The sequence below is a fragment of the Tigriopus californicus genome, chromosome 5 (genome assembly GCF_007210705.1).
Source record: "Tigriopus californicus strain San Diego chromosome 5, Tcal_SD_v2.1, whole genome shotgun sequence".
Lineage (NCBI taxonomy): Eukaryota > Metazoa > Arthropoda > Copepoda > Harpacticoida > Harpacticidae > Tigriopus > Tigriopus californicus.
Window position 1 is genome coordinate 6,770,668 of NC_081444.1, and position 17,200 is coordinate 6,787,867.

At 41.9% G+C, this 17,200-nt stretch overlaps 1 protein-coding gene across 1 annotated transcript; it reads right to left on the reverse strand.

The window, feature by feature from the left end:
* Nucleotides 1-57: 57 nt before the first annotated feature.
* Nucleotides 58-16,517, reverse strand: LOC131880223 (uncharacterized). Its single transcript, XM_059226792.1, has 29 exons — nt 16,223-16,517; nt 15,840-16,161; nt 10,611-10,741; nt 10,308-10,538; nt 9,850-9,912; nt 9,297-9,761; nt 9,048-9,229; nt 8,698-8,789; nt 8,266-8,615; nt 7,489-7,686; nt 7,354-7,420; nt 7,165-7,280; nt 7,005-7,093; nt 6,773-6,914; nt 6,441-6,706; nt 5,973-6,360; nt 5,692-5,904; nt 5,346-5,614; nt 4,942-5,287; nt 4,624-4,845; nt 4,309-4,538; nt 3,629-3,857; nt 3,472-3,559; nt 3,260-3,393; nt 3,088-3,180; nt 2,811-3,019; nt 1,913-2,129; nt 1,501-1,659; nt 58-1,428 (listed from the first exon to the last, which is right to left on the reverse strand). The coding sequence occupies exons 1-29, from the start codon at nt 16,275-16,277 to the stop codon at nt 1,364-1,366; spliced, it is 5,631 nt and encodes a 1,876-aa protein (XP_059082775.1). The 5' UTR covers nt 16,278-16,517; the 3' UTR covers nt 58-1,363.
* Nucleotides 16,518-17,200: the final 683 nt, after the last annotated feature.

Consider the following 17,200-nt stretch of genomic DNA (forward strand, 5'->3'; position numbering starts at 1 on the left):
TCCTAATGATGTGACGGAATACCAAGATGATGATGAAAGAATTCTCTTCTCTCTATCTTTTACTTTCCTCTGTCTTTGTTGGCTTCACGGGAGATCTTGCAATCAGTTTCTTCCACTATCGATCCAAACCGCCCCAAAAGACGGAGAAAGAGAGAAAAAAAAACCATTCCAGATCCAATCACGAAGTTGCCCCATTCAATGCCGAGGAGTTCCATACAAGAATTGTCTCTGGAGACCGCCATGAATCACTCTTGATGGAGCCCAAATTGTCTCTTTTGAGAAAAGGCCAATTCAAGTTCATCATGTCGAATCCATGTAGTACTCGCCGGCTTCAAAGCCCACCAACGACCAACGACCAACGACAGCGCCTTCCCATGAAAGAGAGCTTCACTGGGTCGCACTGACAATTTCACAATCATGAATGGAACAAATAGGAACTAGGAGGCTGAATGGTCCCCCTTCAGTTGAAGACCATATTCTGACTGGCCTTTTTTTTACTCAGGAACGTCAGCTAAACGCTCAAGAGTACGGAGGAGCACGGTAACCAACACGAGAAGGCCGTCAAAGAGAAGCAAGCTCATTTTTGTTGTTCGCGAGTCCGGTCTTCATCCCGCGAAGACGGCTCAATTGAAGGGGAGGATCTCCGTGAGGGTCATCCAAAACTCTCCGAGCCAAAAGCGATCCATCCCTCTTGGACTACTTGGCTTTACGAAGCATCGGAAGATATGACGAAGTCAAGACCACCCAGCCTTCCATCCCTTGGCAGCTGAGGCATTCGGGATTAGACCAAAAACGGCGAGGGAATTGATGGAAATACCAGAAAAGTGACCGTTTTCAATTGGTGCAATATCCACTACCCCGAAATGCTCTTCCATCCATTCTCAAATGGCTTTGGCACAAGACTTGAACAACCTTCAATTCAATGTCACCATATTGATCCATACACTAGGTTTCTCGAAGTGAACCCGATTCATGGTTTCTAGCCTGTCGATTTATTCCTACCACCAAATTCAATAAGTTTGTTGGCGACAATCAGACCAGACTGGCATTTCAAAACGTTGGGATGAACATTTGGGAGCGTCATCTTTATTTTTGGCATTTTCTGCATATTCCACCCCAAGAAAATAACAACACGGTTGAAAGAGCGACAACAGAAAACGAGTTGGTGGTTCATGTATTTCAAAGAGAGCTGCTGACTGCTCCTCTCACACTTGATGGATTGAAGGGTTTATTTAAGCAGACTTTTGTCTTCAGAAAAAAATACACAGTACAATACACCAAGAGTTGCTTTTGAAACAATAGGCTTTGAAGATTATTTTCCATGATGCTTGAAAAAAAAAAACGTAATTCATAAACACGCATTTCAAAACTTACATTTTCCTGTTAACAATTCTGACACGTTCAACGCTCGACTGGTAGTGGCAAATGCTTTGGAAAGAAAGAAGGAAATTGTCAAACACCACCTCACAAATGGGCAAAAAAATCCTTCTCAATCCTCACGTTCGACACAAGTTGGAAAAATCTCTGGAGCGTCAAACGTTCCTGTATTCAGGCAAGTCATTTTGAACGAAGGCCTTGTGTACCAATTATGAGCAAACACTGTGCCAGAAGGACAAGCAAACTCGACCTTGGTTCCAACGTCCACCATTGGGTCCAATCCTTGCAAAAAAATCATCTAAACGTTGAAGCAATGTTTGTAACATAATGAATTTTTCAACTAGCAGTCTTAAATGCCCATTACCACATGTCCGTTAAAAGGTAACAAGCTTCAGAGTTGCACAATCAAACCTGGAAATTGCAAGCCAAGTCTTTCATCTGGCAGCTTTAGATTAGGATTCCAGTTCAAAATTGAACACCATCTGTGTGGGGGTATTTAAGAATGTGATTGAAAAGGATATTGAACTATGTTTACCTTTGACCTTCCTCCCAACAAAGTTCATGATCACGTCCCCCGTCAAAACCAAGGAATGAATATCTAAATCAGGGATCGAGTCCGGAACTTTGAAGCTGGGCAACCTCTCATCATTGAAAATGAATTGAAACTCGAACTTCCCAGGACGGTAGTCTATTTCCAATCGAAATGGATCCCCCACATCAATTAGTAATGTTTCCTCCCGCTCAAAGTTTGGCTACGGTGAAGAGAAATATTGGATCAAGAAGATTCATATCGTTTTGACGAGAAACATTCATTGGCGAGAGAAGAAATAAGTGCGGTGGAACTGTTTTGAGTCAAGAGCCGAGCATGTTAACGAACAGATCCGTCGCTCTTGGCCTCTACATGGCCATGATGCATGGAGCGACTAGTTGATTGAAAATGTCGTTATCATATCGGTTTGCATGCTGCTCTTGGGACAGTCCGAGTACTGACTAAACCACCCATGTTGTATGTGCTCAAGATAAGTGTTGGACTACATCAAGCTCTAAGTGAAATCGAATATGAAAGCTAGAAACATGTTTGCTTCTTCTCAAATGCTGGATCCATTTATCTGTAGATCGGTTTCAAACGGTCCAAATAGCCATTTAGGACACACGTTCCATTTACTTAGGTTCATTGAAGTACTGTCTGTGTATTGTTCAACACAAAGGGATTTTGGACCTGAGTCAGCACCCCATGGGCATCATCATTTGTGCCTCTGCTCCACTCAAGGGGAAAGTGGTGCAGTGTATGTGTGAGCACATGTGCGTGTGTGTGGATGTGTGGATGTGTGGACGTGTATTGTGCCGTTAAAGGGATCGATAGCCTGGCTTCCAATAAGTGTTGGCGTTTTCCAAGGAACAATTAAGAGACGGTCACTTTGAGTAGTTCTCACCCTGAGATCGCTCGTTAGCTTCATAACGGAATATAACGGGTCGATGGTGATGTCCAAGAATTTTGTGCCCGCCTCGTTTGTAAGGATCAATCGTGGATTTTCTTGAATTGAATCATGCAGATAACCATCGAATAAGAGGGACGAACCACCGCGAAAGTCTAAGCTCACGGCCAAGGTCATGGGAATCTCCGGGCTATATTTCGAGTAATCTACAAACACCGGGATAGAAAGCAGTACAGAAATAATTTGATGGGTCCTTTTTTGAGGATCAACTCACTGGTCAAGATTTGAAGGTTTTTGGTAACGTCGTTGGGAATGAATTGGAGGCCAGTGGAAGGATCGGGCTCGGGAATAGCGCTGCATTTGGTCCCTGAAAGAGAAGCAAACGAAAAACAGATTGGTTTGAGGATACAGATGAGGGTCGTCAACGACTGCAAGTGTCCCCTTACAAATGCATCGATCCAACCGCTCAGGCGTCCAAGTGCGGTTCCAGCTGCATGTTATGGATTTGCTTTTATAGAAATTGTCGCTCGATCCATCATCAAGAACTTCCTGGAACATGGCATTCGGTCCGCATTCATATCTGGGAACCACGTCAAGAATCAAGTTTATGTATGGTAGAAAAAAACATTCCTGATTTGATATATCAGATCAGACGTACTCAATGGTTGTTCCATATTCTCGTTTCAGTCCATCCCACTTCATGATACCTCCTCTAGGCTTTGGAGGCGGATTTCCACATTCAACAGCTAAGAAGCGAACGGGAATAGGCATTAGTAATTCTACATGAACAGCCCAAACGTTTCGGTAATCTATACTTCGAAGACACACAGGCCATTGGGCCGGGACTCCGAACTCTCCTCCGGGTAGACATGGCACATCAAAGGCCACGAGGTTGCGATCGCCTTCAAACCAATAGCCGTCATAGACACACTTGTACGTGACATTCTCGTAAAACTCTAGTGGCTGGCCATGCCAAGTGTGCTTCAGATTGTGCCCACTGGGGGTGGGGGGATTGATGCACTTGGTCCACACACACGGATCCAGCTGGAACACAAGATGCTCTCTTAAATAGGCAGGCGGTGAACACATGCATGACTGTCATTGTCTGTTCTGAATAAGTATGGCTCGATTTGCTGCCTCAGATGCACTTATCTACGTATTCGACTCCGCAAAGGGAAACTTGGCCACCCAAGAGGTCCAGGAACTGTGCGTACTTTCTGTTTCCCATCCAATGGAACGACGTCAAGTCTGGATGAATAACTAATAATACAAGCTCAAGTAAGACCGTAAAGATGAAAAGCAGAGTTGTTCTGGCAAGGCCAAGTTGTAGTTTTGGGTGTTTGTTGTTTTTCTGTGCCAACGCCAGAACCATGATGATGTTAGGGAAATTTTTCAGTCCCACAAATATCAATCTTATGCATGGCACGTCGTCGCAAGACGGCTTTATCCAAAGTCAGCCTGGCTGGCCTTATCGTATGAAACGGAAGTAACTTACTCTTTCAGACGGGGACCATTTCCCGTTCCAGGCACATTTCAAAACAGCCTCGTCGTAGAGCGGATCTTGTCCAGATTCCAGTTGACTTTGGTTTGCCAGTTTTCTGGCAATGTCACATGAATAACTGACCTCAAGGCTGAATGGGGATGTACCATTGGCAAATAGCTTCTCGTTCCAATCGTATATACCGCCATTTGTTGGTGGCGCGGGTGGATCATGGCAGAACTTCTCTGTGGTTTAATCATTGTGTTATGACTTATTGACTTATGATATGTATTGTCATGCTCTTTTTTGAGGTATCTTTCAATTTCTAACCTCGTGGGTGCAAACATTTGGGCCAGACCACAGGTTCAGACCAATTGCCGCCAGGATGGCAAGTGAGGTTGAAAAATTCGAGATTGTAGTCTTGCTCAAAGAAATAGCCATCTTGGCAGTAGTACGGAACATGGTCATTAAAAGCCACCTCGTCGTTGATGGTGTAATTGTTCAAAAGTCGGGTTCCATTCGGAGCCAAGGGAGGGTTAACACAAGCAACAGCTAAATTTGAAAATAAAATAAAAATCGAATAATTTTGGTTTTTTGGTGATATGGCTTTTGTTTCAAGTGAAGAACGGGAAATATCAAGACATTTACCCTCACAGCCCAAGAGTTGATTAGAGGGCTCCCATTGTCTGTTCCAACCACAAGACAATATTTGAGAAGAGCTATTGTCAACAAATCGTTGTCCTGGCGGGCACGAATACGCTAAAGTGGTTCCATATTGGGTCAAATTGACGGAAAGGTCCAGGTTTTTGACTAAGCCTCCACCTTGATCCAAGCAATCTTCATTCGATAAACAACTCGCACACATAGCTTGGAGTAAACAAGGTTCATTTAAGGGATCATGCGTGATTCGAACGTTGAGTTGGGAATAAGAGCCGAGAAGCTCCATTGAGGCCAAAATCACTGTTTCCATTCCACTTGGCAACACAGTCACTCTCTAAATGAACGGTATTAGAAAGTGCGAAGCCTTGCATTTTTGTATTTTGAGCACTCACGGAAGAATCTACTTGAGCATTGGCAAAAGGCTGCGAAAACATCATCAACATCGCCAAATGGATCGATTCCGTGGGCTTCACTAACAAGCGAATGGTGGTTGAGTTGTCACTCTTCTCAACGACCTGCGATTGTAAATCTGGACAATCAGTACTCGGGATTGGTTCCCTTTCTTGGGATCCGAGGCACGAAGTGCCAAATGAAAGGCCGCTCTTCAGCATATCAATTGATCCATCCACGATTGACGGCGGAGGTGGATCACAGAACACGGCTTAAAGAAAAAGCAGGCTCGAGGTTTTGTGGAAACAGGAGCTCAAAGTTGCGCCCTCAAAGGACCGGCTTTCTTACTTTCAACGCACTTTCCCCAGCCACTTGCAGGTTCCTGCCATTGGTCCTGTGTCAAACATGTGGCTGCAACCTCTGTTTGGCTCAAATTTCCTTCAAACTTCATTCCTCTGTCACAGATCATTGTCAAATTGTTTCCAATGGGAGTGAGACTACTATCGTTCCAAAATAGTGGGACCAATCCCGATGCATTGGGGAGTGACGCGCAATGTGACCCTGAAAGCACGGATTTAAACAAGTTCCTGTATTTGCCCTGCTCATTAGCTATTCTATGTTCGCCTCACATTCGCAACGCTTCAAAGGGCTCGATGGGAACCAGGCCTCGTCAAAGCCACACGTGAAGTTCTGTTCGGCGAAAATAGGGTTCTCATTCTCGTCGACAAATTGTAATCCCGGGGCGCATTTATAAGTGATCGTACTACCATATTCAAAGGTCTGACTGGTCGGATCGAGGGTTCCGTTTGATGTGGAAGGTATTTCCCACCAGCTCTCGATGGTATTGGAACATTGGATGTCGTACACGCAAGGCAGTGTTCTTTGAGGCGTAGCTTCATGGGACACCTCGAAAGAGAAGCTTGTCGTGCTTCCAGGAAAGGCGTTCAAATTTGTGCCAGATATAAAGATCTCCTTATGATTGACTTGAGACGCTTCATGGCCGGTGTCAATGCCAACCTGTAATTTTCAAGCCACTGTAGAAATTGGAACAAGGTCGTTTTCCCAAACTAAGAAACCGAGTAATAAGTGAGTATTACCAAATTTACATCGGATGAGAACTGGATTCTGACGTATTGATTCTGGATTGGTTGCGAAGGGTTCAAAATAATACTATATTTTGAGCACAGACCTGCGGGACAATCCATTGATCGACTCTCGGTTCGAATCCCGACTTCGCCCTTGCATTGGAAGGTGTCAGAAAACTGGTCTATACATGGACCAAAAGTGGTGCCTCGATTGGAGAGAATGGCTGATCCGTTTATGGGAGACGAAGGAGGACCTTCTCGAGAAGGACATTGTTTACCTGATGACAGTGAAGTGGAATGAAGAGCTTGAAGACATTTGCAAAGGATTGAAGGGGTTGACTTACTGGAGACACATATGGGCCAAGTAGTAGGCTCCACAAAAGAATTATTGGCGTCGCATTGAACTTGAATAACCACTTTGAGCTCCAAAGTATATTCTGGCTCATCAGGGGGCTGCAACCCATCTGGACACACAAATTCCCAGTACTACATTACACACAAAATGGACGAGGTCATACTTGAAACAAAAAAACACCAGCAACTTTTAGATAGGTGCAAGTGCAACAAAAGTCTTACATGTCCAAGAGGGATTGGTTCTCCATTCCAATTATGAAGGGTCAAATGAGTCTCCTGTGGAGCAACTGGTGGCATGTTACAACCATTCACTATTCAGAAAGCAGAGGTCTTTACGAGAGGTGTCAAACTTTGTCATGGGTTTTGTTGAAACGAGCCTTACATTCACATTTCACCGTCACGTCCTCCGTCCAAGACTTGTTCCAGTTACAAGTGGTTTCATAATCGTCTCGAGGATCACCATTGATCATCAAAACTTGACCTTTAGGACACTCGAGTCTGGAAAAAAGATTCAAATAAATCATTTCTTCAATGACCACGGGGCCAAATTAGTAAGACAATTATTCTGTACTGAAACGTTTCGAATGATTGAGGAAACCCATTAACAGAGAAACCGCCTGGGTTAATGAGTTCATAATCTGAAACAGCAGAAAAAAATTGACTCAATCGTCCTTTAACTTATATAAGTCAGGTTATGAAACCTTACCGCCTGCTACAGCTCCAGGACACGAAGTGTGGCAACGGGCCCATTGACCAGATCCAGAAATGTAAACTCCTTCTGCATTCAATTGTGTGCCACACCAAGCTGTGGAATCATAGGCGAAGTCGCATTCCAAGTACGTTAGGCCATTCCTAGAGTACACCCAAGGAAACTGGCATTCCCCATTGGGAGTTGAACAATGAGCTGAAAAAGGCGATATTTTCCAAGTCAAGAATCTTTTTTTTTTTCATGGGCTTTTCTAGCCGTTGTATGAATCCGGTCATGAACGCCTTCGAAAACGCACAATATCAGATACCTTTCGTACTTTCTCTGCACACTGTAGTTCAGTCCCAACTTTTTAAATCTCTCCCAATACGATATGTCTCGTTTAATTAATCTTCTTGGACTTGCTCGAGCTTTTTCGAACCTGCTGAACTCCTTGGAGCCCAAATGGGTGAGGCGTATTCAAGATGTGGCTGGACAATCGACTTGTAGAGAGTTAGCATCATGATGCTATCTCTGGACTTAATAGTGCGATATATCCAAATACACATTTGAAAAGCTTTACCCACCTTCAACTGGAAATGCTCATCGAACTTTTCATTATTTTGGAGGACTACGCCCAAACCCTTCATGGACGGCACTTGCGCAATATTTTTGCCCTACATTATCAACAGGTGGAAATTTCTTGTTTGTAAATTTCCGTTAGATTTTTTTTCTATCAAAATCTGGGAGATGTTAAATCATTCTTAACAAGGTCGCTTCCAGAAATGTACAACTTACGTCTCCGAGCCGGTTTTATTCTCAAGGTGATTGCTGACAAGTGGCCAAAGCTTGTCCAATACATTTTTGTCCCGAAAAGTTGAGCCTTTGTGCATATCACTTCACTTGATTTGTACCAACCCGGCGCGCCCGATTCCTCAAAACATCGCCCGGATATGAGAAAGTTGCTCTCCGAGGCCCAACTTAAATCATCCTCCACTGCTAGTCTAGAGGATGTGGAAAAGTTTTCAACTTTTATCGTGTATTCGGGTCCATTATCGATTGTCAAGTGGCCATATTGAGCCAAACCAGATTCCCCTTGTTGGCCGGTCATGATAACTTCAAGCTCATAATGATTGGAGGTCGTTAGTCTATTGGATGGATTCGAAATAGGGTCTCGTTATACCAGGTATTTGAAAACGTGAACGAACTTAGACATTAGTAGATTTTTACTTGTGCAAGGCTTGTAGTCCGATCCAAAAGTCGTCGGTTGGATCGCCCAGAGGGGCTTCCAAATCCGCCAAATTTTTGGTGCCAAAATCGATCTGAAAATACAGTTTTTAGTTTGCTGATTCGGCAAAGGTTCCAAATGAAGCAGCCGCAGGCAAATGAACTCATGGCTGATCTTTATCACGCAAAATCATTTGTAGCATTTTGCAACATGAATTTGCTGCCACCAATACAGAGATTTAGAATTCATAAGGAGTAATAAATGCAAGCCTAATAAGCAATTGGCCCCATATTTGGTTCAAATGCAAATGTTTTACTCAAAAACACATCAACAAGTGCATCTACGCTATTACCTGAGCACTCCCTTGAAAATCTCTTTTTAACACCAGAGTCCATCCATTTTGGCAGTGAACTTGGACTGCCGAATCTGAAGATTGGGACCCGGTTGGATCAATACGGTAGATGCCAGGTATCTTGAAACCAAGTAGATATAACGCTTGACAATCTCGTGCTAAAGGGGCCACTATTTCTGTCTCTGCAATCAATAACCATAGGCTTTGACAACACATTTTAGCGTCAGTTAAGCCTCTGCTGACACACACCTTCATCATTGCCATGTTCTATAATGTGATAAATCTCGATATTATTCAATTGTAGGTATTCTTTGCCCATCCTCTGAACGGTCACATAACGTCCTTCGATAGGGGTATCACATTTGAAGTCGACCAAATATCCCTCGTCGGAATAGTCGTCGATGCGAGTACACACTTGGTTTATACTTATAGGTTGGCTCGATTGCTCGTCAGCAGGTAATGATATTTGGTTGGGTCCAACGCGAGTTTCAATGCCTTCGTATCTTTCGCAGCAAGCTAAAAATCGTTTGGCAATCGAAATCATGTAGACCTTCAAAGTTGTATGCAAATCTAGTTCCAACCACCCATAGAATAAGCCATCTCGACTATGATAGAGAGAATCGAAATCGCTATCAAAGGCATTTGAAAGGGGAAATCTGTTTTGATATACAGAACTTCCCTTTGCAGTCCATTGAGATTTGTCGGCCTTCCTCGCTAGATTGAATTGAAAATTATGAACAAGAATCACTTAGGTAATTAATTGGTTAATAGTGAAGATTGATGTGGTGTCTGTATTCCGTACCAATTTCTTTCACTTTTCTCAATTGCACCAATGGATCCCATCCGTTGATCAAACATCTCGTATCTACAAATAGGAAGAAATGAAACGTATTCTCGTCACTTTTGCGAACGGAATTTTCACTTTGGAATTCAGGTTTAAACTTGGTTTTAGCAATACCTTCTATTAGTGTCAAGTTGGATCTTGGATCTCAGTTTGAATTTTCATGCTTGTTTGATCAATCGTCGTTAGAATATGATCGAAAGTTATTAAAGGTAGTATAGCCTACCTCAAACACATTATTAAGGATGAATCATAAGTTACCAAACGAAATCATGACATAATTTCTAATTGGTCGCTGTCACTTCATAAAAGGTAATACGAGGATGAAAGTAGCAAAAGTAAAATAAAGAATCATAATGTCTACCGTGCAACCTTAACGATATCCCAAAGACACATTCAAAAGATGTTAAAAGACTTACAATCGACACAACGTGGCAACGGACTCGGCATTTCGACGGTTCCATTAACTCCATCGTTTCGACAAATCGCATCAAATCGACTGTTATCGTAATCATCCTCAAATCTCTGATGAGGTTGACATCTAAAGCTAACACTTTGGCCAAAACGTACAAAAGTCGGAGAAATTGTAACACCGAAGATAACCGGTCTCATAAAACCTGAAGGAGTTGAGGGCAGATCACAGCCGATTCCTACGAATAAAGAACTTGACTTTGATTGTGGATCCCGTCAGTATTCGTTAGTATCGTACACATTTGTCTTACGAAGGCATGTGAGGTTATCGAAGTTTGTTACATTCCACGAGCCATTAGCCAGGCATTCAACTTGGAAGCTGTCGTAAATACTCGAATTCGACACCTCAGCCAATTCCAAACTAGGTGAAGGGCACTCCATCCTGCAATTCCATTACAATCTAAGCAGTTAGTTATGAGGCGCATGAGATCCGAATAATGTTTGACTGGAATGGTTCTACTGATGGCGAAAAGAAATGCTCATAGCGCTCAGTTATTCTCAAGAAAATATGACGGCACATCATTTGTTTGTCCCATAAATTCCTTCATTCTTTTATATTTAGGGTGCTAGGGTTTATATCGGAGGGGTGAACCTCGCCTGGCCAACGAAGCTACCCATCACATCGCCCGTATGTATTACACATGAGTTCCCCGAAACTTTAGTTCCTCGTAACACATGATTACCGTTAAACTAAAACTGCTCTCAACATTCGACATCTCAACGATCGACTTGTACAGAGTTAGCATCGTAATACTATCTCTGGACTTATTATATACATGTGTGATATATCCAAACGCATGTTTGAAAGCTTTGCCAAGTTTCAATTGGATAGGCTCGTCGTACTTTCCATTATTTTGGAGAACTACACCAAAATCTGTGAAGGACGAAGCTTGCTTGATATTTTTACCTCCATTATCTACGAACCGAGCATTCAAAGGAGTTGACCCAAAGGTCATTGAGTGAAACTTCATTCCATTTAGTGCCATGTTACTCGCAACAATGGCACTAAACAACCTCTACCAGACAACCGGAATTCTGACCATTCCTACCAACCACCAATTCTGTATCATCAGCATAGGAAGAGATACTGACATCACTACTACAAAGCTTCTGAAGCAGAGCAATGAAGATGATGAAAAGGAGAGGACCCAAAATGGAACCCTGAGGAACACCACACTTGACATAATGTACGTCACTAAGGGATCTCTCAACCTTAACCAATTGCTTCCTACCAGAAATGAAACTTCTTAACCAATTGAGAACCTTGCCTTGGATTCTATTCTCATGGAGCCTGTGAATTAACAGGCCATGGTCTATCTTGTCAAAGGCCCTGGCAAAGTCGAGATTAACTACATCGACTGATTCATGGCTCTCTAGTCCCTCAATAACCTGTTCTTGATTGACCTTGCTCACTCTCAGGTATTTTCGAACACTTCCACTACTCCATTCATCGCTGGTTTTTGTAAAATTAGAATAAGAGGATCAATTTGCTCGCATTATTGATGGGTTCCTCAACTTAACTATTTCGCGTTTTCACGAGCTTTCAGAAACATCACATGGAGTGCAGCGCTAACCTACCAACACCTCTGGACCTTCCATATTTGCCCAAATACGCCAATTATCTCGAGAAAAGGCTTACAGCTATCAAAATCAAGTTTGAAAAGTGGGGAATTTGGGCATTATTTTTTCTCCGAGTCTCCATGGGCATTGCCTGCTCATGTGATTATAAAAGCAGACTAATCTTGCCCTGTAAGTAATGATTCCCCATTGGGGATTTTAACGCCAATCCTTTGGGGAAGGGCATATTTCTAAAATTGATTCGGCAAGAGGCTATCATCAAATTCCAATGGCCGAGGAGGATATGCCAATGACCGTGGTAATCACATTTTTCAAGCTCTCCAAGATGCCGGAGTGGTCTTTCAGCCAACATAATGCTTATTGGGCGTATCAGAGCAGATTGTCGACTAGACAAGTGTTTGCCACTTATTACAATGGGTGCATGCAGTGAGGGATTGTTCATTTGATTTCAATTGCTTGAAAATAGATTTTGACCACCATTCAATTAAAAAAAAACGGGAACAATGGAGATTTCAATTTGATTCAGACATCTTTCGTTATTTTGAATGTAGGGTTTGTCTGAATTGGTACTAAACATGTCGATAACTTGGTTTGTTCGAAGGAGAAAAGTAGTAAAGCCGCCCTTACTCTAGAGTACTCCGGCTTTTGAATAATGGTCGGCCCTCTCTCGAGAACATGATGATCTGACCAGGGTTGCCAGATTTTTAAAAACTTATTCCGCCATTTTGGCATTTCTATTCCGCCAAATTCCGCCATATTCGGACAATTTTGTTTACTTAAAAATGGAACACTTTTATTACCAATGTATCATAACTAGGGCTCTAAAATGATCACTAAAAAAGTTTTTTGAAATATCAAAATACATATTTCTGACAGGAAAAAAATATGAAACGGAAGACTTTAAGCATGTTTGAAAGCAAAAGAGCATGTAAAATGGCAAATTGGAAGTAATTTTGCAAAATTGTGAGCTACTTTTGACCGGATTTCAAAGACCATATAAATATGAAAGGGTAATAAACAGACGAAATATAACCTTTCATTTTGATATTACTGGGGAGTATTTCCCTGTAACGTTTAGAAAAGCCCGTAAAATAAATCAATAAAACATGACCAAAGGTTTGAAGAACTTTCAAACTCTTAGAATATCAAAAGTTCTCTTGTCTCCTAGTTTGGACTCCTAAATTGATACCCCAAACCATACCGGTTTCTAGATCAAATTTAATTCCTCTCAGTGCTTTATCTCAATTCTCCCTCAGGATGAGGAGACCTGGACTAAAATAAAAGTATTTGAATATTTGCTCTTTTATATGTTTATAGCTGACTATAGATAAAATGAGTAAGGTCAAAAACATGGTTAACTCAAAATGAAAGCAACAACTAAAATTTGCGACATTACCAACCATGCCTTTTCTACAAGGTCCTTCGGGTTTCATTCCGCCATATTCCGCCACATTTTTGGTTTCCCGCCAATTCAAATTTAAAACCGAAAAGACTTTCTCATTCCGCCACTTTTGAGTTATTTGGCGATGAATTCCGCCATCGGGCAACCCTGGATCTGACAGATTACTAGGCGTCACACAGACGTACTGGATCAGATCAGGGTCATTGGAATAAAACAAGTCGAGAACGCTATTCTCTCTGGTGGCTACACCAACATACTGGGAGAGATTGCGCAAAATCTCAGTCTTCCAGCTTTTCGAACGACTGAAATGTCGATTTCAAAATGGGAATGTACCAGGGATGAGAAATCATTAAAAGTCATTTTTGACCAGGTGGCAGAAAATGGTAACAGAAAGTGGCAGAAATTCCATCAAAGTAGATTTTTGCCAACGAGGATATAACTTGGATGGGAAATTATTAAAATTCATTTTTTACCACCTGATAGATAATGGTGACAGAAAGTGGCAGAAATTCCTTCAAACATGTGGTTGGATATGTCGCACGTTTAAGTCCAGAGATAGTATCACGATGCTAACTCTGTACAAGTCGATTGTTCGGCCGCATCTTGAATATGCCTCTCCCATTTGGGCTCCAATTAGTTCAGCAGGTTTGCAAAAGCTTGAGCATGTTCAAAGCTGTTTTACCAGGAACATTGAGGATATGAGAGAGCTCTCGTATTGGGAGAGGTTAGAAAGGTTGGGATTGTACAGTACTCAGAGAAGGTACGAAAGGTATCTGATATTGTATGTTTTCAAGAGCATTCATGAGCTTTGTCCCAACCCAGGATTCAGGGTCAATTATAGTGACCGTAGAGGCTTAACGTGCGTTTTGAGAGCACCTTCAAGCCCTCGAGAATCCAGGCTAGTTAAAACAATGAAGTCCACCTCTCTTCTTTCTCGGGCTCCTTCACTGTTCAATTTGCTGCGCTCAAATATTGGTAGGGCTTATGTTGTTGTCGATGCAGTAGCAGGATTGAAGTTAGAATTGGACATGTTTGTGTCTAAAAATCCTGATCAACCCTACTTTCAAGGGCTAGCCAGATCAGCCAACTCCAATTCGTTGGTCGATCAAATAATATATATAAATAAAAGTCAAGTAAAATGAATAATCTTCTCATCTTGAACTGCTGAGATTCCAATCCCGGTAGCGGTAAGGAAGTCCGCAATAAAAAAATGAAATTTTTCCATCGCTGGAATGTACCCATCTGGGTACCCACTCTACGACGATCATAGAGTTTGGATTAGTTTTTCATGTGGCCAGGCCTTCTAATCTTGAAAAATCCTGCTTTTCGACAAAATTCATCTTCTGTGGAGGTTGAGAAAATATTTGAGGAGAATGTAAAAAAGAGGAGGAGGGGGAAGTGTGGCCGCCACCTGAACAGACGATCTATGTGGACGTTTAGGCAAGCTCTGGCAGGTTCGTTTGTTTGCTGGTACCAGAGTCAGTGATGCAAGTTTGGGGCTTCAAACACGTTTTTGAGAAGCTGACCCCTCTTTCGCATTGGTAATTGAGGAAAGGTCAGCTTCGATAAAACCAGTTTGAAAAGCCAATTTTGCATCACTGACACTGGCAGGCAAGTTTGTTTGCTGGTACCAGTGCTTGCCTAAATGTCCGAATAAGCTTTCTTGGGCTCATGACGAGCAGAGGGCAGTGATGGGAAAAAGTGAGATTGATCGGATTTCTGCCACTTTCTGCCACAAGTGTCATAAAATGGCAGAAAGTGGCAAAAAAGGGCAGAAATTGATGGAAGATGGTCAAAAATGGCCGCTGGTGGTTAGAATGGCCGCCGATCTTGATTCTAAAAAGTGTCAAAGACAAGAAAGATCATAGGGTTTGGATTAGTTTTTCATGTGTCCTTTGCTAAAAGCAAATTGATATAGCATTGGCTGAATGCAAAGTGTTCCTCGAATATTGATATTGAAACAAGTTTGATGGTTTGATTGAATTGATAACAGTATCCAAGGCATAGCACAAGGTCTGGCACCAGTGCTCTCAAGTGCTTGCGTACACAAAGCCAAGTTTGGGCAAGAGCTCACCACCTTTAACCAGCAAGTCAAGCACCCGTGACCGGACTACTTGCCCTGGCGGTGCTTGCTTCACATCATCAGTACTTACCAGCTTCAAATACTATGGAAATATACTCTCCAGACCTGTCAAATCCAGTTAATATTTTAGGCTGAATTAGTTGCAGAACTGAAGGGCTGCTCTAATGACGGTTACTAAGTCAAAGAATCACTCCTTCCATTCCTTAATGACCACACAATGGTGATGTTAAGGGACAGGAACTATGCTTTCGGAATGGACGCGCACCCTTTCCACTCCAGCGATTAGTTTGTGCGGTAATTGCAGCAATAAGACCATTCTTTTAACTCGCTCAGTTATTCCTCCCTCAAGAAATTGCCTTATCAAAAATGAGAAGAATAAGAAAAGCAACAACAAATATCCTTGTGAAGTTTACGAACCTAACAATATCTCCTGGGCTGTACTCCGAATCATGTTCTGGTTCAAAAACAAACTTGGTGGTGGGAAGATCGGATTTCTGGCAATTGACCAAATCAATGCACACGGGCCAATCCACGGGGTCAACGAATTGTCCATCGGATCCACATAAAACCTCAAAACTCGTTAGACTTTGATTACTCTCGAAGAAGTGTTGCGATGGGCATCTGTACTCGAGATGAGCACCCACGGGAGGATCTTGTCCGAGGGTGAATATGTTATTTTCATAATAGATTTCAAAATTGCTGCCAATCTGGGATGGTGGTGATCCAATGCAATGAGATACTGTTGCGAGACAACCTTAATTAACCCATAGTTTTTTAGGATAGATTGTGCCGTAACTCACTTAAGCATTGTTCCACCTGGGTCCATTCTCCGTTTTCTTGACAAGTTGAAGTCATGGTGGATTGATTGGAGGGGTAAAATTGGTAGCCACGATGGCAAGTGTAGCTGAAAATGTTAGGCAAAGGTTGCTGTTTTGATTTTTTGATATTCTTTGAGAGACGAACACACAACACACAACTAGGCAATCCAATTCAAAGAAGGCCTTAATTGTACATCCTTAAATCTATTACACTTGCTATGAGAACAATCAGAAAAGAAAAATTCTCAGAGTAAGTTTTAAGCGAGTTGTTTTCCCGAGAGAGTGGGGAAAGCAACTAGCATTCGTTGCTTAATGATCCAATACGAAGATTTGGTCTTTTCATGTAGACTGGCCCGCCTAAGATTGAAGAGAAACTATCGCCATTTCGTGCCAATCAATGGTGATTGATTAATGACGACCCAAAACGTTCTACTCGAGGTCTGGCTTAAATCTTATGCTTTCAGAACTATTGAACATCAATTGATTACTCGTCGGAACTTCTATACAGATTAAACCATTTCTAAAAATGCAAAAGAAAAAGAATTCTTAGTTTTGTGTGTGATTTTCAAACTATAAAGTGCTAGGCAATTGAAATAAAGCAAGCATACATATTCTGCATCAAGCAAAAACGATTATTAAGAAATTGCGTTGATTGAAGTTGTTCTTCGATTTCTAAATGTAGGTTTTTAAAACACTTTCTTCCCACAGATAAAAGCAATCAAACCAAAGTTTGCAAAACACAAACAACATTTTTTATGACATACGTACTGTATTGATTATTTTCTGAATTATAAAAGTGTAAGGCTCCTGCAATATGCGTATGGCTTTTTGTGCTTTTAAGCGAAGTCATTTCAAGCAAATGAGAGTTTTATTTGAATAAGGGAAAGCCGTGTTCATATATCTGTTGCAATTGCACATATCTTTCTTTAGGTAATCCTGTTTAATCTTTCATCCAAGACT